At 38.8% G+C, this 23,120-nt stretch overlaps 1 protein-coding gene and 1 long non-coding RNA gene across 4 annotated transcripts in view; one reads left to right on the top strand and one right to left on the bottom strand.

Moving 5' to 3' along the window:
* Positions 1–23,120, top strand: part of LOC117937691 (guanine nucleotide exchange factor VAV3) — a 96,224-nt gene that overhangs the window by 50,953 nt on the left and 22,151 nt on the right. For both annotated transcript variants that reach the window (XM_034861823.1, XM_034861822.1), the window contains exons 7-17: positions 387–455; positions 1,144–1,247; positions 1,424–1,523; positions 2,568–2,663; positions 8,559–8,627; positions 9,360–9,446; positions 9,553–9,638; positions 9,992–10,124; positions 14,524–14,633; positions 18,987–19,088; positions 22,327–22,418. In XM_034861823.1, the coding sequence (XP_034717714.1) occupies positions 387–455; positions 1,144–1,247; positions 1,424–1,523; positions 2,568–2,663; positions 8,559–8,627; positions 9,360–9,446; positions 9,553–9,638; positions 9,992–10,124; positions 14,524–14,633; positions 18,987–19,088; positions 22,327–22,418 (1,048 nt within the window). The remainder of the gene's footprint in view (positions 1–386; positions 456–1,143; positions 1,248–1,423; positions 1,524–2,567; positions 2,664–8,558; positions 8,628–9,359; positions 9,447–9,552; positions 9,639–9,991; positions 10,125–14,523; positions 14,634–18,986; positions 19,089–22,326; positions 22,419–23,120) is intronic.
* Positions 10,858–23,120, bottom strand: part of LOC117937712 — a 14,677-nt gene continuing 2,414 nt past the window's right edge. The window contains exons 2-3 of one of the 2 annotated variants that reach the window (XR_004655219.1): positions 22,585–22,589; positions 10,858–11,057 (exon numbers count right to left, since the gene is read on the bottom strand). This is a non-coding gene — a long non-coding RNA (uncharacterized LOC117937712). Of the gene's footprint in view, positions 11,058–18,855; positions 18,864–22,584; positions 22,590–23,120 lie in introns of both variants that reach the window. The other variant, XR_004655220.1, reaches the window with a different exon arrangement.

Genomic DNA, 23,120 nt, shown 5'->3' with positions numbered 1-23,120 from the left:
CCCCTCGCCACAGCTACTTGTCTTCTCCCTCTTGTGTACATTCACGTCTGGGAAAAGACCTTGCCTGCTCTCCCAGCGGAGTTCTCGGTAGATGATTTTCGATATGAAGTGGATGGTGGAAGTTAGTTTGTGTTCGCCAGCTCCTTTGAGATGTAGAGGTGACTATTCAGTGGGACTTTTTCTGAGAGGAAATCATTAAATTGCAAACTCTGAAAATTAAATTATTGTCGTGACCCAGACAGTCCTCACTGTTATTGCTGACTACAGCTCTTTGCAAAGTGGCCCCATAATAAAATAGCTTCTGTAAAACAACTTTCCCACTCTTATTGTGGAGGGGACAAGTTACACTTTTTTACATTCTCTCTCTCCCTCTCTCTCTGCTGCAGCACTTTATGATGCCCCTCACCATGTTTCTGTCCATGGCTGAGATCGAAAAGGTGTTTGTAAATATCCCGGTAAGTCATTGTCTTTTCAGCGTAATCATCTGACTCTGTGGTCAACCCGCGCTCACACATTTTTGTTTTTGAAGGGCCCTTTTCACTGCAGACATGTTGACATGTCTCAGTAGGAAAGGCGCAGCTGTGAAATATAACGTTAATGGTTTCCCCATTGAATGTGTCACTCTGTAATGTATTTTGTTATTCTCCAAATTAAAACCCACCTGTTCCCACAGCAATACATGTGTCTTAAATACATTGAATGTTATGCTAACATGCATTAAATATGTATTTAATACATTGAATGTTGTGCTAACATGCTCACGATGACAGAGCATACTGTACACATTAGTTAAAAAAATACCACCCATTGTATTGAATGTGTCATACATTAAAATGTGTTGATATGAAATGAGTATCAACTAATTCTAATTCATTTTAGACATAAACGCATGTAAAATAATATTCCAGTAACCTGTAATTCAATAATAATAAGAATGATTAATTATCTGTCTAGCAGAAATAAATTATTATTTTGATAATACAAACAACTTTCCTCATTCTAGCTTCTCAATTGTGAATTGTGTGTATTTCTTATTGTCATGTGATAATACAAAAATATGTGTGTGGACCAAATGATGGACTAATCACTGAAATATTTATAATAATAAATTATAAATAATCATTAGTTGCTTTTGTGTTCCAGGACCTGGTGAAAGTTCACAAATGTTTACTGCTGGAAATCCAAAACTCAGTCCAGCACAGAAGTGCCCAGAACGTTTACCAGATCTTCATCACTTTCAAAGAGAGGTAAGCTATGGATTTAGTACGCTCTCATAAGCCCTTTTATTTTCTGAAAAGCTCTTACAATTCATTCTGTACATATAAGACATTATTAAACTGGCTTTTAGTGTCTAAGCTGCTGTTGTCAGAATAAAGCAGGGACCCTGGCTCCCTCTCTTAACCTCCTGCTGCGTCCGTCCCAGGTTGTTGATTTATGGGAAATACTGCAGCCATGTGGAGACAGCCATCGCCAGTCTGGATGACATCTGCAAAGACAGAGAGGACATCCGCATGAAGCTAGAGGTAAATAGTGTTTCATGATTAGTAAGAGCAGCAAGGGAGTTGAACAACATTCTGGGCCCCGTGGAAAGGCATCTTCTATGGGCCCCTCCCTGCATCCACAGCTGTTCATGCTAGCATCTTTTTGGACCCTCCTCACACAGTTCCGGTCCTCAGTTCCTACACCCCCACCAAAAAAAAAAAAAAATCCGACATCACTGAAGAGCAGCAGTGACAAGTTTTTCATTTCTCATCCCCCCCGAATGGTCAGAGAATGCCCTCAAGTGTGTATCTGAGGCATTGCAGGTGATGACACCCTACAGCTGGCAGGATACGTGATTGTAAAGTTTTCAATGAAGCTCTAATAGCGTGTAGTGTTTCACCCGGTGCATTGCACGCCTGGTGGACCCTATGTTGCTGCCCACCAGGCCTAAGCCACAGGGAATTTTTGTGTACTGTATTTTTAAGACTTTTTTTAAAACTACAGTTACAGTGGAGCGGCTCGGTTGACACTCAGAAATATTTTCAATTCTTCCGTTATTTTTTTTAATTCAGGTTTTTTTTGGTCATTTCTCTCTTTTCCCGCCTTTTGCTTGCAGGTTTCTCTATAGAGCTCCCCCTACTTTTTGCCGGCTCAGCAATGACGATAGCGTGAAAAAATCCATCGCTACCTTGTTAGCCGGATCCTGAATAGTGGTGTGTGAGCAGTGCTGTTACATTGTGAGACCTGATATCACGCGATACTTCCTGACGATACATTCCAACGACTACTATGTAAATTAAGCTGAAAATACTGCATGGTTCCCCTTTAATTGTACCGCCCTCTTATACATTTTTTTAACTTTGCGATTCCATCCATGATTCTGTTCATCACAGAAACGTTTGGGTCCTACATTAATTCTGCCGTCAGTCTGTGTTCAAATAAGCTTTTTTTTTTTTTATTAAGAGCCCCTGAACATCGTTTAACTGTTGTGATCCTTTCAGGTTACATGTGTTACGCACTGTCACAGGGTGGTTTATAATTTCAATATACAGTGTATAATTGCTTTCTTTGTTGTCTTCTTACAGGAGTGTTCAAAGAGAGCCAACCACGGCAAGTTCACACTGAGGGATCTACTAGTGGTTCCTATGCAGCGAGTCTTAAAGTATCACCTCCTGCTGCAGGTGCAGTACTACAGCCTTTCTCATACTACACTATTTCTACTGTAGTCATACAGGTGTTATGTCGTCATGGTCTAAAGCCGTAGCCTTCTAATTAATGCTGTAAACGTGGGAAAACCAGGTCACAGATTTCTTCTTAACTGGTTCCATCCCTCTGGAGTCTACCTATAAATACTACAAACAAACCCTGCTCAAAGTTAGGATACTATAAACTTTATAGTATCTTAGTAGTAAAATTTTAAATATATCAGTTAGAGGAGAAAGCCAGTTGAAAGTATTGATGTGGGCTTTCATACACAGATATTTTCATGTATGTAGACAATAAAAAAAACTCTTCTTGAAATATTTTCTTTCCTTTTTTTAAAAAATTTTAAAATATAAATATGTTTTAGTGATTTACAGGCCTACAACGACTTTCAGTGACAAAAGGCAGAAAACAAGATTGGATAAAATTGCTAGTTTTATTTCATGCCTTTTTTCCCCTCTGTATTTCTATGTATATAATAAGTGAAACAACGTTTTTTTAAACCTTCTACTGTTCTATAATTTTTCCTGATTTATTTGCTTTCTGGCAGCCTTATACGTTACATCTTCACAGTAACATTTAGAAATAAAAAAAATGTCCTCTGTTCTTTCTTAACTTTGCCAAAAATGTATACAGTCTTTGTATGAAATCAAGCAACTAAGTACATTCACTCAAGTACTCTACTTATGTAGTGTTGTGAAGGCACTTTAACAGTACATGTACATTTTATGATATTTATGACTCAACTACATTTTTCTGATATTATTTCCTATGTATAATAGTTACTTTGCAGGGTAAGATCTTACACGTATTCTTAAACATTTGATGAACAAATAAAACATGATACATTTTTATAATTTAAACTACCCTCAGAATATAAAGAAGTTAAAGGTGGCTACACCTCAACATTAAAATACTGCATACATGTTATAATACTACTAATAATAGCTAATATATGGATATAGTAACATAACACCTTCTTTTGCTGATAATACTGTTTTTTTGACTTAAGTCAAATTCTAAAGCAGGGCTTTTACTTATAATGGAGTATTTCTTCTTCCATCACTGTCTATAAGCAGCTATGCAGTAAGCTGTCTATACTTCTCTATCACCTTGTATTTCCAGTAATACTCGTCACTGCTGTATATAATGTAAATATCTTTGTAAATAACCTACACTGACTTCATAGGTGACGGAGCCCTGTCCGGGAGATTTGGATTCATCCAAAAGGCTTCATAATTGATAATTGTTAAGACTTTAGGAGCAGCAGGCCTCACTGTCACTAGGTGGTGGTGTTGACCACGTTTGGTTCCCGTAATTCACATTCCCCCTCGTCTATTTCTGTAGCCTCTGCATGACTCTCAGAATGAAAACGATCAGCACGTAATTGTCCTCTGATTGAGACAATCAAGAAGTAGGAGAGAGAAAACAGATAACGTGAAGTGTGGACAGAGCAGCAGACGGAACAAGACAAACAGCTAAAGAGAGACAGACGGAGAGGGGAAGTGTTTTTGAAGTGGTAAGACTCTCAGTGTGAAGCAGAACGATGGCTGTGGAAACTCAGGGCAGGGTCAGGGAGAAATTACTAACATGTCACTGAAAATCTCTCACAGGACTTTTCTTCCATTATAATTTTTGAATTGACTGCATATACTATTGCATCATGTTTTCACAATCCAAATGTTAAAATTTTGACGTGCCTTTTCATCTGGTATATACACACACACACACACGCAAATACACATGCAAATACACACGCAAATACACACGCAAATACGCATACACACAGTCTTCATTATTCATCGCACAGGAGAAATTAAAGAAGTTGAAGGTGGTCTGTGTATGTTGTGCATGTAGGTTTGCTGTGTTGTACAAAAAGTACAATATTATAAAGAAAAGCAGCAGAATTTTGTTGTCTATGTGCGTGGGTGGGTGTGGAGCTGACATCCATAGGGAGTGCATACAATCTCAGTGTTTCTTATTTTAATACTTCATTGTCGTTTAATTTATTGATCGTTTTCTTTATTCATTCCAGTTGTTTTCCAATTGCTAAACAACAGTGGGCACAACTGGAGTCACGTGCAAAACTCTAACTCCAGCCTGCACGGCAGCAGTTAATGTGGACCAAACTCGTTAGTTTTCATTTCTTGAACACAGTTTTCAAACTCTACACAGTTATCCCATGACTTTAACAACACTGTGCACAACACTGTGGTATTACAGCACTTCTTTTCAATTAATGTTTTTCTATTCAAAACAGAATCGATTTCAGTCTGGTGCCTATCAAACACTGCTGATTGTAAATTCAGCTGAAAGCCTAAGCAGGTGTCTTGCTTTAGACTAGTTAGTGAACATATACAGTATTTATACAGAAAAAACGCAAAAAGCCTTTTTTGTATACAAACACTAAGTAAGAAGGAAACAAGTGTACACAGTTTACTGTGAGAGAAACAGGTAAAAGAGCAAAGATGCCAATATGTCCAGGTCAGATGTCTGATGTAATTTACGCAGTTATAAAAGAAATGTGACAAACACTTTATCTTTACTGTAGTAAAATGGCATTCTTCCTGTTTTTCAGAAAGCAAGGGAAAGCAAGGGAAACACCACATTCATTGGTATTTAGAGATGATGCAGACATCTAGTGCAATGAAGATAACTTGCACCATGATGCTGGAGAGAGACCAGGATTAGTCCCACTATTCTCTGTTACTGTTATGTACCTTTACCTTTTTCGAGTTATTCCATAAATTACTACAGACAAAATACAATATTGAAGCAAACTGCTGATTTTCATTCCTTCTTGTTTACCTTGCGTGAAAATTGGTATATTACATAAAATCTATACAAATTCTTTAAAGAAACTATTGAGTAGTGTGAAGACACTCGAATTGTTCAAACTGTAAAGATGGGAAAGTATGATTTTCTGTCTTGGTGTTTGCTAGTGTTTTTACTGTCAGTGTGTTCTGAGGGACAGTGTGTGTTGTCTCAGTGACGATTGTTTGAGTGTTTGGCTGCTCTTAGCCAGTTTTGAGACGTGTGTTAAGAGTTGTGTTCCTTGGAATGAGTTTTGCAGCTGATGTGAACTGTTTAGCTCAGGAGACAGACTAGTTGGAGTTTTGCCACTTTGTCTTAAATTGTGGTCGTTTAGCAGTCAAAAAAATGGAATTACTTGGTGAAAAACCCATCAGATCAGTGTTTCCCAAAACCCAAGTTGACGTTCTCAAGTGTCTTGTTTTGTCCACAACTCAAACATATTCAGTTTGCTATCACAGAGGGGAGAAGAAACTAGAAAATATTCGCATTTAAGAAGCTGGAATCAGAAACAATATGACTTTTTCTTTTATAAAAATGACACACCAATTAGTTGACAACTAAATGACTAATTGTTGCAGCTCTACTAATTTTTGGTTCATATTGTATACTGTGGAACCTTGGCAGAGCAATGTTGGTGCAGGATAGTGTGAGGTAGGAGCCTTAGAATGGAAGCGAAAAAGGACTCACAAAAACCCCCAAATCTGAATCTTAAAACACCTACTTGTCAAATGTAATTACTACTGAATACTCAATGTAAAAAATATTGTAGTTTCAGAACCAAGTGTCTGACTTTATATATTTCAAGTATGTAATTTCAAGTTATGCAATGTTAAAAACTTTTAAGTATTTGGTTGTAGACTTCAATAATGCAGACAAATACTCAGGTTGAGTTGCTCATTTTCAGATCTGCAAATTTAAGATGAAAAATTCCACTTGAACATTTATACCACCAGGGATAATTAGTGGAGCCTTCAGATGACAGAAACCCTGCACACTTGACTGTTGACCAAAGTTTGTAAATTTAATTCCATGAGTTCAATATCTCACTGTTAACAATGAGTATTCAATACTAGTAACATTTAAAAAATGAGGTATTTAGTTGCTTACAAAATTTAAATTATTAAAGCCTTTTTTGCTTCCATAGCTGTGCATACCTGTTTGTAAGGCAGACGTTTGAGTTGCAGTATAGTATGTATTGTATACATGTATGTATACAATACATACTATACACAAGTATGTATAAATTACTATAAACCTTGGACATATTTCCTTTATTAATGGCAGATCTGATATTGCATATCCTCTCTGAAATGACTCCAGAAAAGTTTAACAGAACAATATACTGTACATTCCTTTAAAGAAGCGACCATGCATGTATTCTTTTTCTATTCACATTAGAAAGAATTATCATATTTTCTCAGCTTTAATTTGGTATGTTCAAGTCAGAAATGAGCGGTTTCCTAGCCTTAAATTAGGCTCCCTGACAACTTGTGATGTGTCCCATCAAACAAAACAAAAACCTGTAAAAAAAACTGCAATAAAGTAATTGCGTTATGTCATCGTGGGCCAAAAACCCTGCGGAACAGCCGGGTAATAGCTAGCTGCATTGAATAAAGCATCGGCTGGGTTACTTTTCCACATGGTGACAGCCAGAATGTGGACAACAAATGTCTTGTCACTTGCTTTCGCTCCTCAAGTTCCTCTTTCTTGCTGGTTATTTCTTTCTCTCTTTCTTTTTTGTCATCAATCTTTTTCTCTTTCTTCCTCACTGCCTCCGCTCATCATTTCTCTTCCCCCCCTGAACACACCGGAACCAGATTCCCTCAACGAGTCCATCATGTATGGTCCTGGCTATCAGTGTGACCACTCCCTTCCTCCGTATCTCTGTGTGGAGGTGTGGAGGTGGGAGCAGGCCTTGATAAATAGGACTCTGTCGTCTTGCTAGTGATAATAATGCCCAGGTTGAGCTTGACTGACACCAGGGATTTGAGCAGTGCCAAGCCGACACATATATCTCCCTCAGCGGCTCAGTGTGTGCACGTATATCTGTGTGTGTGTGTGTGTGTGTGTACACAGTTTGTATGGGCTTGTATAAAGGACATGCATGGCATCCTTCCTTATCCTCCACTGTTGAGGTCTAGATGTCTTGTTTACGCTGCAGCCAGGCACTGGCAAGCAATTTCAGATACACACAGACTCCTGCAATAGATGAGTGCACACGCACACACACACACACACACACACAAACACACTCACTCACACACGTACACAGACCAAATCTGATTCATTTCGGGACAGGATTCTTTTCGGTGTGACCTTTTTCATTTCATATCTGGAGCCAAAGCATTATGGTCTCAAGCATGGAATGTGGCTGTAGTGTGTGTCAGCAGCAGGATAACAATGTGAATTTTCACAGTTTGTTTTGTGATTGACAAATAGCCTGGCTTTCCTCCTTACATTTCTAACTTTGGGTTTATAATTAAAATGATGTGAGCTGGGCATCCAGATAGCTCAGTTAGTAGAGCGGGTGCCCATGTATAGAGGTTTACTCCTCAATGCAGCCGGCCCGGGTTCAAATCCGGCCTGCGGCCCTTTGCTGCATGTTACTCCCCCTCAACTGTCCTATCAAATAAAGGCCTAAAATGCAAAAAAAAAAAAAATGATGTTAGCTAGTTGTTAGTCTATATCCTTGACAATATACTTCCAGGATTGCCCCGTTGCCGCCGGAAATTATGTCCTTTTTTTTTGGCCAGATTTCCGTTACTTAAGGCTTTCTTTTGTGTTGGAATTCTAAACTTTTATGAGGACTTCTCTTCAGATCTCTGCAGGGTAAAAACAGACAGCTGGCTAGACTATCTGTCCAATCTGAGTTTTCTGTTTTCTCACTTTCTACCTATAGCTCTATATCGCTGAGTTGAGAGTTTTGCTACATTCACAGTATTTATACAGCTCCTAGACTTGCTGGACCTGGAAATCCTTCCAATCAGTTTTACGACATGAAAGACGTGTAATCATAGGACACTTGCTTATGTTGTGTGCATTTTGTTTCTGTCCAATAGGAGCTGGTGAAACACACTCAAGATGCCACAGAGAAGAGTAATCTGCGGACGGCATTGGATGCCATGAAGGTACATCATCAGCTTATCCAGTTTATTTTATTTCAACACACTCTTATCCCAGCATGCACCAAGTGAAAGGACCAACCTAAAGCTACATACACACACATATTCACAGTCACTCTTCCAGTATGAGGCACTTAGAGTGCACACGTCTCGTTTTAATCCCTTAATTCATTCATTAGGACTGTGTGGGCGTGCTGCCATCCAATTTGATTGACAGTGCTAACTGGGCAACCTCAAAACTTTCATCAAATTTGGATAATGTCGCTAAATCCTTCTTGGTGCACAGAAATCTGTAAACTGGTGAGAAGAACACAGAAAAGTGGGTTCATACAGGAATAAATTAGGTTTAAGGCCTCGAAGGGGAAGCATTATTGCTTTTTGGATTGTTGGTTAACTCCTATTGCTGTTATAAAAAATTGTGTAGGCTCACAAACATGACATAACATGATCATCTCCGAAAGGAGACTGTAAGAATTGTACTTCAATGCAGTCCACAACTTTTGACCACACAGACTGTAGTCTGACATTCCACTAAATGCAGCATTTCTGCAGCAGGTCCTGCTCACTGTGTAGTCCTGAAAGGCTGCTCAGTTCCCCAATGTCATTTACAGTGTCAGCAAATAGTTACTTTTGAAAGAGAGAAAAACAGCACAAAATGAAAAAACAACCTGAGCACGCAACGGGGCAAAAATTGAAAAAGGAAAAAGGAAAGCCTTTGTTTTCTGATTTTGTTGACAGGACTTGGCTCAGTACGTCAACGAAGTCAAGCGAGACAATGAGACGTTGCGAGAAATAGATCAGTATCAGAAATCCATCGAAAATCTGGTAAGCCACCTGTTTCTTCCAAATAATTATATGCTGATCTCATTTGGAAATTGCTTTTCTTCCTGTCAGATTACACCCCATCATTTCTCTGTCTCCTTATCTGTAGAATCAGCCTCTGAGTAACTACGGGAGACCCAAAGGTGACGGGGAGGTACGCGTAGCCTCGGTGGACAAACGAGCTAAACAGGACAGGTGAGATGTCAGGTGACACTCTGGTTGACTTACTGAAGGACTGCAGCTTGACTAGAATCAGGTGCTGTGGTTGGAAAACTGCCAGAGTATGCATTGCTTTAAGCCAAAGTACTTTTAGAAACTAAACCTGTGTGTCTCGTAGGTGAAAACCAAAATAAAAAGGAGCACAAGGGTAGGAGTTCCAGACAAATAGGCTGATAATGTGAACTGAATCTTAATTATTTCTATTATTATGACAGAAACAGTACTTCTGACTTTAAGTTAGTAATAATGTAAGGGACACAATGCACTGGACAGAGTACCATATAATATATGCTTAATATGACTTTGAACTGATGCTCTTTGACCCGCAGGCACATCTTCCTGTTTGACGCCGCGGTGATCGTTTGTAAGCGGCGAGGAGACAACTATGAGATGAAGGAAGTGATCGACCTGCATCTCTTTAAGATCACCAACAACCCAACATCGGACAAGGAGAACCGGAAGGTCCGCGCACACACACACACACACACACATACAAACACATACACACACATATGTATATAGCTTCTATTGAGACACAGCCCTGTAGTTGTGTTATGTGGCATTCTGTCTGTGCTGACTCTCTAGTATCGCATCACCAGACCTATCTCCACAGCTATGTGGAGTAAGGTATGGCTACACCATAGATACATTCTATTGAATACTATTAGAATATTGGATTGGATTGGAATACTGAATACTGGAGAAAAAAAACGCTCTGGGTTATTGCAGAGGATCCCTTACCAAATAATAGGCTATATTAGGTCATGCTTAGGTGTCAAAGCATTTCTAGAATGGGTTTAAGGGCCTGAATGTTGCTCCTCTAACTTTTTTTCACCTAACTAACATCATCAATGATATCTCTGTTTCCTGGGCAACCCAGTTTTATTTAGCTGTGTTGTGTAAGCCATTTATTAGTTACACCTGTGTAAATGTTTGAAACATAACCCATAAACCTAACCCACTGTTAGCATCAGCATGATTACCAGCAGTGTTTCTCACCCACATAGTTGTTGTATGCAGAGGTTTATTTCAGACAGTAAAAGTCATAGACTTAAATCACACACTTACTTCACAGCTGCATCATTGGATTTTACATGTATGAAATCACAGAAATAGATTGATTTTTTAAATCAAGGCATCAATCATAACCATTGAGGCAGGCTTCACGCAACGACGATAACTCTGCAACGTGCTCGCTGGTTGAGATGTTTTTCCGTCGCTCTGCATATGTCATCACCTTCATCGCTGTGATTGGTTTTAGGTCTATCCAATTGCGCCGAAAGTCATTTGAGCAGCGTCCGTATGTTACATCCTTTGGAAATGGGCTGTGAATGAACCTTCCCCAGACCCACTCTCAGTAACAACTGAGAAGGCTCTGGTGTCAACCAGGCTATGCTTATTGTGCTGCACACTGAAATCAGGACTCTAAGCAATGGATTATAGACTTGATTTTAATCGAATGACAATTTCCCAGTAATTCTGGCAGCCAAATAGTTGTTCATCTTTACAGTTAACACTTCTTCACATACATCACAGCTGAGAGGAAAGTGTAAAGCACAAGTCTAATTTTATTGTTTTAACCTAGAATGAGAAAGCTTTGGTTTTTCGGGTCTGACTGGTGGAGATACTTTGATTCCACACTGATTCAGGTCACTGACTGAAACTGAAAATATGTCTAGAGCATTCAGCTTTTAAGTTTACGGTGTGTTCTCATCCTTTATAAAAAGCAATAACCCACTTTACAGTGATTTTATAAAAGCTTTTAATGATATTTAGTTTTACCCAGGGCTGTATGCCATGTCCATCCTAATAGGACTTGAACAATGTACTTCGCGTATTCTGCCGTCTACTTTTATTGCTGCTATAATATACAGCATGTAAAAGTTAAAAGAATTATATAACATACTTCTTAACATTCTGTAAAATAAAAAAGCACAAAACAAGCATCTCATATAACAACAAATCAGCTATAATGGAAGGAAGTCGTGCACTGTTGAATCCATTATTGCCTCTTTATAACTGAGTCAGCAAAGCTCAGAACCATGTTGGACTCCTGACAAACCAATTAACAGTGCTCCTTCAGCATAATGAGTAGCCACAACAATTTATCAGATAAACGCAAGTTCACAAAAATTTAAAATTCATAATTGAGTTAACTTGCTTCCTTAGTGTTTTTTAAGCACCTGCACCAACATCTACACCCCACTGCTGCCTTTTGTGCCCTGAATCCACTAATATGCTGCTAAAATGAGCTACATGCAAACATATTTCAATAATGACCGGAATATAATTTGATACATCCAGCACGTTTTACATTGTCTTGTTTGTTCACCAGCATAATACTGAAAGTGTCAGACTAGAACAGTCTGCCTCCTCCCAGATGGTGTTATCATTATACCTCGCTTTGGGCCTGACTATACACACACACACACACACACACACACACACACACACACACACACACACACACACACACACACACACACACACACAGACACACACAGTGAATACTAAGTGCCAAGTGGTGAGAAATATTGCCATTCATAATGAAGAATGATATCTAAGGTGTGCCAGGAAACAATGATTTGGGTAATAATGATGTTGTAAATAGAAGGCATTAGGAGGCTTAGACCCATATGGTCTCATACAAGTTTTTTCATTCACCTCTGACATGATGGATGCGATGCAGTTTGTTTGATTATATATTTATTATGGAAATGCCAAAGATGACAATGGCTGTCTGAGGGAAGCAGCAATAAGAAGCTCTGTCATGGGAGCAAAATAATCACATTTACAGGCAAGTCAACTGGAGGTAAAACCAAACTAAGTCTAATTGTTGTACACAGAAGTAGGAAACGTGTGGGCCACCATTGGACATATTTCATACCTAAGCTGATGGTTTGAGCCTTTGCTGCAGAGTTAAAGCTTCATATGCATTTCAACTGCCACAGTCACTATTTTTATAATAACATAAGATATAAAATTAAGTGTATGGTGTAAGGTGCCGCTTGTAATGATTAACCAACTGATAAATTTTAGCTGACTATGCGGTTCCATGCGGCTAAATGGAGCTTTTAAGTATCTTTTTTAGATTTTTGTTTGGGGTTTCAAGCACAAAACTTTACTTTTGTTTTTGGATCAGTCTCACAGCATTGTTTTAGGCAGAAATAACAGTAAGAGTAATTTCCCTCAGGAGTTGGTGGAGACCCAAAACAGAGCTAAAAGTAGGGCTTTATTGATTTTTTTGGTTTTCTTTTTCTACAATCAAAGCTTCTATTGAAGATGGAAGGTTCCAACAGCTAGATTGCTACTTGACACAAGCACCAATAGGTGTACACAAGCATTTTTGTACACCTATTTTTTGTATTATCAAAAATATTTTGAAAATGTAGCCTTCATCTTCTGAATTGAAGTTTCCCCGAACTAAGCCTACCTCAATTGCGTTGTCAACACATCATAAAACAATTCATTGTACTCGACGTTGTACTCAGCAAATCGCACACACAGTACAGTATATTTGTCCAATCGCCCACTATCGGAACACTAGCGCAGCACTGCAATGTTGACTTAAAATTTGAATGGTGCTGAATGGATTTTCAGCAGTAGCACACTGGGTCTATGGTTTTACAGGTATATCTGGCAACCCGGCATGGCTGTTAAACACACAGGCCAAAACACAAACAGAAATTCCGTCACGGAACAGAAATTTCAAAAGAAGAGAATAATGGCATTAGCATTGTTGTCAGAAAAGATAGTATTTCAATTTAGCATGTTTCCGCATTGGGGTCATTTTTGGATTTATTAAAGAAAATATATTACATATTGGACCTTAACTATAACACAAAGAAAACGTAAGGTAATGGACATCTGGCCAAAACGAGTGCCACCCGGCAGTGGAACGTTGTGGATATAGACTATTGCAGGTTTAATGTAAACCAAGTTTCTAAAATAACAGGGGTTCACTTGAGGGTTAGGGTTAGGGTTAGGGGTAATGGGCACACATGGTGAATGACAGGAGCATGGGTCAGATTATTTATATTTTATTAAGATTTTTAAAGAAACAATACTTCATCATACTTTACATGATCAGTCTGAATGTGCGATATGTTTCAATTCCAAAGTTCTACCAAGCAACAAAAGACCTAAAGTGACTGACAGAGAGACAGACCAACACCATCTCCTTCTCTTTACAAATTGGTTGCTCGAGATATCTTTGCTGAGCGTAACTCTTGGTGTCCACTGGGAATGCCTCTGTAAAGCGCTGCTTCCCTTTTCTCTTTTCTTTCAATAGAAAAAGATGAGCCTTTGCGCTTCCCTGACAGCACTGTGAGCTTGGCATGTTTTTAGCCATCAGAGCTGAGTGCTAAAAGTTCAAAACCCCACCTAGGAGCCATAAAAAGTGCATCTCACGAGCATCTGTTGAGTGACGCCATCTAAAAAAAAACAGAGGCATGTGTTGACACAGAGGCTAATAGACCAATATTTAGCCTTTGAAGTGGGTAATGGTGGCTGATTACAGGCCCACTCACCACTTGGGGCCCACGCATGCTGTCTGATGCCCAGCAGTTATATGGCACAGCTACCTCACACTCATTTCCTCTTCCCCTTCATGCTCTTCCTCTCTTTTGTCTCTGTCAGTTCTGCCGCCCTCCATCCCTTCAGTCTTTGTGCTTGCTCTCCCCAAGGCATCCATCTTTCATTTTGCATCTCTTTGTCTCCATCTGTCTCCCTGCACCTTGTCTCCTTCAGCTCCAGCCCCCTCGTGCTTCGTTTGTCTTTCACTTGAAACCTTCAATTTATTTATGTCGCCGTTGTTTTATTTTCTGTCTGAAATGTGTGCGTTTTTTCTTTCCAATTGCAGTGGTCCTACGGATTCTACCTCACTCATAACCAGGGCCAGAGCGGCTTTGAGTTCTTCTTCAAGACTAAAGAGCTGAAAAAGAAGTGGCTGGATCAGTTTGGCATGGCCATGTGAGTGTGATTCTTCTATGTGCGTTCATAAGAGCGTGATAAGAGTGTGTTCCTCTTTGTCCCAGCTGCATTCTGTCACAGCATCAAAATGCACACATCACCAATCCTGTTATTCAAGTTAGACTTCATTGTTACTTGATTACATGATTTACGAGACATGCGACACTGTGACAAAAATATGAGCCGGTTATAAGTTGCTCACTTACTTTTAAAAGCACAACCTCACTAAATTGACTACATTTTGAAACCATTTGATAAACCAGTGGTACTTTATACTCAGATCACAAAATTGGTTACATTTTATTGCAGCATCAGGTCTGTGTAGTTAACTACAACAACCAGTCTGCATCCTGAAGTGGATCCAATCCAAGTGACCTGACTGGGAAACTGGTTTGAAGAGTGACAAATAGAAGAGAGAGCCAAGAAAGACAAATGACTAACTAATTGTCTCAAAGATATTTGACCAACCATTCTGTCTTTCACAGCGTTGGCACACACAGGCCAGACGCCTTGTATGAGGTATACAATACCTGTGTATATATGTACCTAGATATTAAGATTACTAGAGTAACTGAAGTCTGCAAATTGGACAAACATGTGGATAATGTAAATGGTTTAAATCAATATAAAAACAGGAGAGTAAAGATCTTATACCACAGGAAGGTTTGTGAAGATGTGGCTTGTTAGCTGAATTGTTGTCTCAAGCTGGTGTTTGATCTACAGCAGGGGCCAGGAGTCACACAAGACTCAATTCTCTCATTCCAAACCATGTCAGAAAGCTGCAATTCAATGAGATCAGAATCCTGTTCTTCATGACCAAGGCATGTACAGGAAATTGTCTTATGAAATTAGAAGCAGAAAGATAGTGACATCTTGCACAGTGGATCGGAACAGAAGGTGCTTACAAATAGTGCAGCAGGAGACATTTGCAGGGCTGTATGACCTCCTCTGTGGTTCTTAAGAAACTGTGTCAAGTCCCGATAAAGTAACCCTCATGATGTCATAGGGATGTTGCCAGGGTAACACCGCTTTGGTCCTGGAGACTGCAATACATAACAGAAAACCCATGTTATAAACTGAAGGTGTGGAGTTTGAAAGATTTGTGCGTTTACCAGAGGTTTTCACAGGTAATTTTTGAAGGCAGCAGAGCGGAGCAACATACTGTAGTTCATTTCTTATAAGGACATAAGCGAGTCTACTAATGGCGGATGTTTACTGCTAAAATCAATTAAACTGTCCGTTGTCGATCAAAAAACAGACGGATTCAGCAACTGTAAGGCCTATTTCTTGCTTTAACTCTTTTCAGAAACACGTTTCGGGGAAATATTATACTATACAATTTGAGATTGTATCCTAAACGAGTTGCCATCTATGCTCGGTTTTGAAATCCGGGAGAAGCCAGACCCACGTGACGCGTTGGCCCTATCAGCTGCCGGTCGACGTGCCTGGTCCCTCCCCTTTCCGCTTTGTAGTCACGATGGCACCTGGTTAGTGCAAGTAGGGACCATCCTACCACACTGAATTTTTGACCGATTTTTAGAGGGTCCTCCGAGTATTTTTAGTGCACTGACTTTTTTGCGTCATCTACACTATATCCAAAACCCAGCAGTCCTCTTGCATTTTCTTTAGCTAGAGCTGAGACAGCTGTTATCAGATCCCTGGATGAACTGCCAGTGACATCAATGACAATTGAGCTGATGAGCTCTTAGGCACGTGCAATTACACTGAAAATATAGAAATAGAGCCTGAGTTAAAAAAACGAGACTAATGAAAAGAGAAGAAAAATCTTTGAAATGTCGTTATGAAGCTAAAAAAGTACAAAGCATAAGGCCCTAACAGGAAGTGAAGAAGAGGATTAGGAGGAGGAAGTGTGTTGTGCGACTGAGAAAATGGGGGCTTTGGTTGATTGACTTTTGAGGCGGAATTAACGAGCTGCGGAATAGAAAGCCGTTGCCAGACAATCACACGCTCCCACAGCGATGCTTAATAGCTGATCTGTGAACAGTTGTTTTCTCACGTGTCGCCTTTACGTCCCACAGTTTGCTGCTTGACTGAGATTCAGCAGCCATAAAGGGGTAGGTAGACCCGCCGCCCCACAGACAGAAAGCAAGAAATGGAAACTTGTTGCTCAGACAGCCGTGAGTGAGCACCCAGTTCATCCTTGAAAGTCAGAGGAAGACTGCAAATGAAATCATATTGTATTTCAGACTTTCAAAGTCCTCCCTCTCAGCGGACTGTACAAAGTTGCATCGGACATCTTTAAAAGCACTAGCTGATAATGAAATAGTAGAACTGGAAGAGAGAGCTGGAAGAAAAAGGAAGCTCAGGGGGTTTTATGAGTTTTTTTGTCATATGCCATAGCAACATATTCAGTATCAGTGTGATTATTTTTGTGGGAGCAATGGACCCCCTTTGTTGTTAGCGGTATACAGCTCATAGTTAACGCTTACAACAATCTTCCCTACAAAGCGGATTTTTTGGTTGACCCCAGTACAGAGCAGAGGACAGCACGGAAAGTCTTCTTTTTTCTTTGACGCGTTTGTACTATTTTACAGAAAACATGTCGTCCTTCAGTTTAATTTATCATTTCAGTTTCAAAAGTAGCACTTGTGCATATTAAGGTAAACGCTTATGCAACAATGTCATTATGGCTAGCTATCATCATAAAACTGAAAAACAAAGGATAGACCTCTTACATTTGAAACATAGAAGCATTTGTACTACAGGCAAACTTGGGCAAATCCTGTCTTTTTCTTTCACTCTCACACACACACACACACACACAAACACACACACACACACACACACACACACACACATCCATGTCCCAAGGGGCCAAGAATACTTCTGTATTCACTTGAAGCAGACCTTGCCTGTCTATTTGCAATTCTCTGCTTTCCACTTCAAAGAACCGTATCAGTGGAAAGTTTGTTGACTAATGTAAGTGAAAAAATATATATTTTTTTGAAATTCATGTTTTCATCAAAGACCAATGCTGTTTGAAAACTCTAACAAAAAGGGCAAAAAAAAATTCATTTTCATTCATTCATTTGGGCTCATCTCTTTGAAGTACAACCTACAATAGTTGTCATCATGTTGGGTCCAACTGCTTGTCCTGATTCTTCCATTAATTTTAATGGATGTGTTCAGGGACACAGAATAGCACATACAGTGCAATATTGTTAGTGTTACATTCAGGAGTAGGTAAAGTAGCTAAAAATTTTACTCAAGTAAAAGTACTGTTACTTCATAATAGTAAGACTCAAGTAAAAGTCAAAAGTGGTCATCCAAATAATGAGTTGAGTAAGAGTAAAAAACTTTGTTCTGAGTAACTGTTGAGTAACGTTTAATTTATTTTTTAACACAAGCATTTAATCAGACATAATGTAGCTGCTGTTTTACACTTTTACTAAGGTAACCATGCTTTCAATATGAGGCCGGGGGTGTTCCTCCTCATCTATGTCTGCATTTCCGATGGTTGATTCTGACTTTTTTGTTTTGCTACGACTGTAAAGCTAACCCGTCCCGCCACTGAGAATGAGTATGGTCACGCGACGAGACTGCACAACTACGTTTGATTGGCGAAACGCAGTCACTTGGTAGAGCCTTTAGCGGAAGTCTCTCTCTCTGTCAAAATAAAACATTAAAATGAGGCACACGCGACAATGGCAATGGCGCGTAGAATACCAAAGAGGTCAAATGAAAAAGTGAAGAGCTCATTGTCGCGTAATGTAGCGTAAGAGTACAGTTTCTTCTTCACAAATCTACTCAAGTAGAAGTAAAAAGTATAGTTTTTTAAAACTACTCCTAGAAGTATAATTTTTTCTAAAACTTACTCAAGTAAATGTAATTGTTACATATGATATAGGGAGCTTTAAGTTCCGGATCCTGAACCCTACTATGCATATATGATCATATTATATCATACCACAAGTTTTTTGTATCATCACTGTAGTAAGGCATGTACATGAGCAGAGACTATATTGAAACTCAGTGGTGCATTCAAGGACACTTCAACTTGCGATTTTGCAGGCACTGCATTTTGATTGCAAGAAAGAAGGAGATTTGCATTATACCTTTGAAATATTTGTTACCTGTTTATATTCTGGCTCTTATTTTGACCCTTAATTCACAAACATAATAGTTTTTTTGGAAAAACTCCCTACTTGAATTGCATTAGCATGTAATGATAGTGAGGTTACGCTGCTTTACAGTCATGGACCACTTTATCTCATACAAGCTTCGACTTCCTGAAGTTTTTTTTTTAGGAAATCCTGAAGTTTTTTTTTTTAGGAAATTAGTCTAAAAACTAACTCATCCACATTACGTGTTTGTTGTGTATGTCTTGTTTAGATCCAACATTCGTCCTGAGAACGCCACTAACAACTCCCATGAGTTTAATATGCACACTTTTGAAAGGATCACCTCCTGCAACTCTTGCCACATGCTACTAAGGTAAGAAGCCTATTTTTATTCACACATACACACACACACACACACACACGCACAAAGTGGAAGCAGCACAAAGCCCTCTTCAAGGCTATCATAAAACAGAAAGACTGAGGACGAGACGTGGACCCCTTCCCTTCAAACATCTGTCAGGACTCCTTTGAAAGACCTCCACTCCTCCTATTCCTCTCCAGTGTACCCTAACAATCTATTCGTCTCTTTCCCTTGACTCCCTTCTTCCTCTGCACATGTGCCTTAGTTACACAAAGTTCTTTTGAATTTGCTGAATGGTATCGTCTCCCAGAGGACTGCTTCTCACGGTCTTTCTCACAACGGGAAGGAATAAGTGCTTTCACCAAGCAAGGACCATAACGCAAAATGTGTGTCACACTTCAGTACTTCTTCAAGGCAATGGATGGGGAAAGGGGACAAGATTTTTACACTGTGAATAAACAGAGCTAGTCACTGAATTCAACAACATTTTCAGAGAATACAATATAAGAAAAGCAAGAATAATGCAGGGCAGTTCTCAAGAAGCATCTAAAGTATAGTGTGTCCTTATTTTCTTGATTATTTCTCAAGTATTTCTTTAAATAAGGATTGGTCCTTTAGACTATTTCATTAATACTATTGTGCTAGAGCACTGGATTAACTTGAAAAGACACTTTAGAAATGAAACCTCTTATCTAACAGGGACCAAATATCAAATGACTTCATGAATCACGAGTCCAATGAGTCAAGTGTTTTTCTGTGATTTTAAGATGTGTATGCCATTATTTCATAAAGCTTGCAGCACAAATCTGACATCATGTGTACTACACTGTTACTCAGTGGACTTTTAATGTTTTATAGTAAGATATATATATATATATATATACACACACACACACATACATACATACATACATACAAACACATATACACAAGAGCACAGGCCTTGCTGAGGTATCGTTTCAGTAATCAGACACCATGCTACATATGAAAATACAGTAACATATATTTACGTTAAATTGAAAGGGAGATCTTAGTCAAACCTTTTTCCTTTCATGTGATTTCATAACCACTGTGAAGGAGTGGTGTCCTTTTCATTTAAATGCAATGCTCTGACATCCTCCACCAATGCAACACACACCCTGTAGTTCTGAACTGCCCAGAAAACTATTAATAGTGTACCTGCATGTGAAGAGGTTAAACAGACAATTAGCTGGTGAGCAGAGCAAAGCAGCCTTTACTTTCATGACATTTTAATTAGGGCCTCTGAGATGGTTAGGTGAATAACAACAGAACTACACACTGCTGCTTCAGTGTGTGTGTGTGTGTGTTTTTTGGTGTGTGTGTGTGCACAATTTTTTACCAAGAATTTCAGTGTTTTCTATTCAGTAGTTATTGAGCTATGAGATATGAGCTGATGCAGATTTTGGTCTTAAATAGTTCATAGTGTAACTTATTAGAATAACCTGCTGTATGTCATCCACCTACCACACCTGCACCCACGTCAGTATACAAACATGCTCAAAATAACAATGCTGTAATGCTGATGTTCAGCGGGTATGATGTGTAGACCATATTCATTAACCTAATAAGCACTAACCACAATGTACAGCTGAGATGGATTTAAATTTGAATTAGTTTAGCAGGTAGTTGGTAGGCTACTTTGGTCTGCAAAAGATTTTGACAAATTAAATTTTTGACCTGATGGTGGCGCTGGATGAAATATTAAGGCAGGGATTCCCAACATGCGGTACTTGTACCCCAAGGGATAAGATTAACTAATTTGAAAAAAGAAATAGTATCTATGATTATTAATTTAAAGAATAAATCCACATAAGTCAGCTGCAACATCTGAAAACTACATGTTAAAGTTATGTAATGAGTGATGAGTGAGTGAAACAGTTAGCAAGCAAACATAAGTTCAGACAGGCAGTCAAAAGTAATGTTTAAATGGTAGAATATAGTACTGACTAAACAGTTAAAATAGTCAGCTAAATGTAATGGATAAACGGTTTGAATAGTTAGCTAAAGGTAATGGATAAACAGTTTGAATAGTTAGCTAAAGGTAATGGATAAACGGTTTGAATAGTTAGCTAAAGGTAATGGGTAAACAGTTTGAATAGTTAGCTAAAGGTAATGGATACACAGTTTGAATAGTTAGCTAAAGGTAATAGATAAACGTAGTTAGCTAAAGGTATTGGATAAACGGTTGAAATAGTTAGCTAAAGGTAATGAATAAACAGTTGAAATAATTAGCTAAAGGTAATGGATAAATTATTTGAATAGTTAGCTAAAGGTAATGGATAAATGATTTGAATAGTTAGCTAAAGGTAATGGATAAACGGTTTGAATAGTTAGCTAAAGGTAAAGGATAAACGGTTTGAATAGTTAGCTAAAGGTAATGGGTAAAGGGTCAAAATAGTTAGTATGAATTATTGGACAAGGGGCCAAATCAGTTAGCTAAATGTAGCCTACAGAACTAAAAGTTCAAATAAGTAGCTTAAAGTCATGGATACATTCAGCTTCGATCCAAGTAGAAGTAGTAGTAGTAGTAGTAGTAGTAGTAGTAGTAGTAGTAGTAGTAGCAGCACGATTGCTGACTAAAGCAACTTAAATATTGTATGAAAAAAGGAAGGAATATTTACTCTTATATATTGAATAGTGTTATATATTTGGAACATACACTACATTGGGAATCAATAAAGGGGTACTTGAGTTCATCTGACAGGGCAGTGGGGTTACCTCAGACCCAAAAGGGTTGGGAACCATTGTGTTAAGGGGGTCATCAAAGTCATAACAAATTATCCAGAGGAGGACAGGAATGGTTATCCTATCCAATAGTTGATGTTAACCTCTTAGTGGAACAGGAGGAAATCAGGGGATCACCAAAGTCATTAGGATTCATTACCTTTGGAACCATGATTGTCACTTCATGGCAAATCATTCAATAGCGGTAGAGATATTTCACTGAACCGTAGAGCCAAGCCGCTATGGCTCTACAAGCCGATATGCCCGACCTGCCGTTGGCTAAAAACACAGGTGTAGGTTTCCAAACTTGGCCCTTATCAAAATGTTAGAAAATGTCACAGACATTTCTACATAATATTACATTTTTTGACTGCAGCTTGGATGCTCACTTTCTTACAAGCATAACAGTAATTTAACTGTTCTTTGCATAAAATTACTGTTACTACTATGTTTGTATACTGTCAAGTAATCCATGTGATGCCTTGTCTTGTTCATCTGTCTGCAGGGGCGTCTTTAATCAGGGCTACCTGTGCTCCAAATGTGGTTTAGGTGCCCATAAAGAATGCCTGGGCCGCTTTGGCATCTGTGGAAAAACAGGTAACACACTGCTGCTTTACACAAATAAAACTAAAGTATCTCACTTTATTACACAAAGTCATATCCGTCACATCTAGTCTGCAATAATTCTGCAGTTAACAATTTGTCACTGAACAAAATGACTTCAAGGTACACATTAAATGTAATCGTATGAACACAACTGCACTCACACTGTAGCAGTATGAACATAATGACAGATGATAGACATTAAAAATGATGTAGGAGTGTCTCATGTGACTAATTATGAGTATTAAGAAGCTTTGTTTCACTGTGACTTTGTTGAATTGTCGAATAGTGGGACTCTAAATAAATAACAACTTCATAAGTGTCCTTATTTTCTCCCAACCAAGGTTATCCAAGTATTCGATCCGTATTGCAGAAATTCATTCAGCTATTCAAAGCTCCCCCACTTCTCTGGGTGGTTCTGACACTTCCAAGCACCTTAAAGGCAATGTCACTGTGTATCATTGTACCGATCCCCAAAGCTTAATAGTAGTTTTACTGAAGAGTTTTATAAAACTCCAGACTTTTTTTTATTATGCCCCTATTGTGTATCTGTCACTCAGCTCCCTGAGCAGGAGCACTGACAGCTCTGAGAGAAATGGTGGGAATACTTCAGACATGTGGCATAAAAAGAAAGCCTTCAGAAACTAGCTTAGCATGTCCTCTGTGTGTGTCTGTGTGTGTGTGTGTGTGGGGGGG

Source organism: Etheostoma cragini, chromosome 22 (assembly GCF_013103735.1).
Source record: "Etheostoma cragini isolate CJK2018 chromosome 22, CSU_Ecrag_1.0, whole genome shotgun sequence".
Lineage (NCBI taxonomy): Eukaryota > Metazoa > Chordata > Actinopteri > Perciformes > Percidae > Etheostoma > Etheostoma cragini.
The sequence above is the reverse complement of the archived record's forward strand: the minus strand, read 5'-3'. Positions and strand labels throughout refer to the sequence as shown.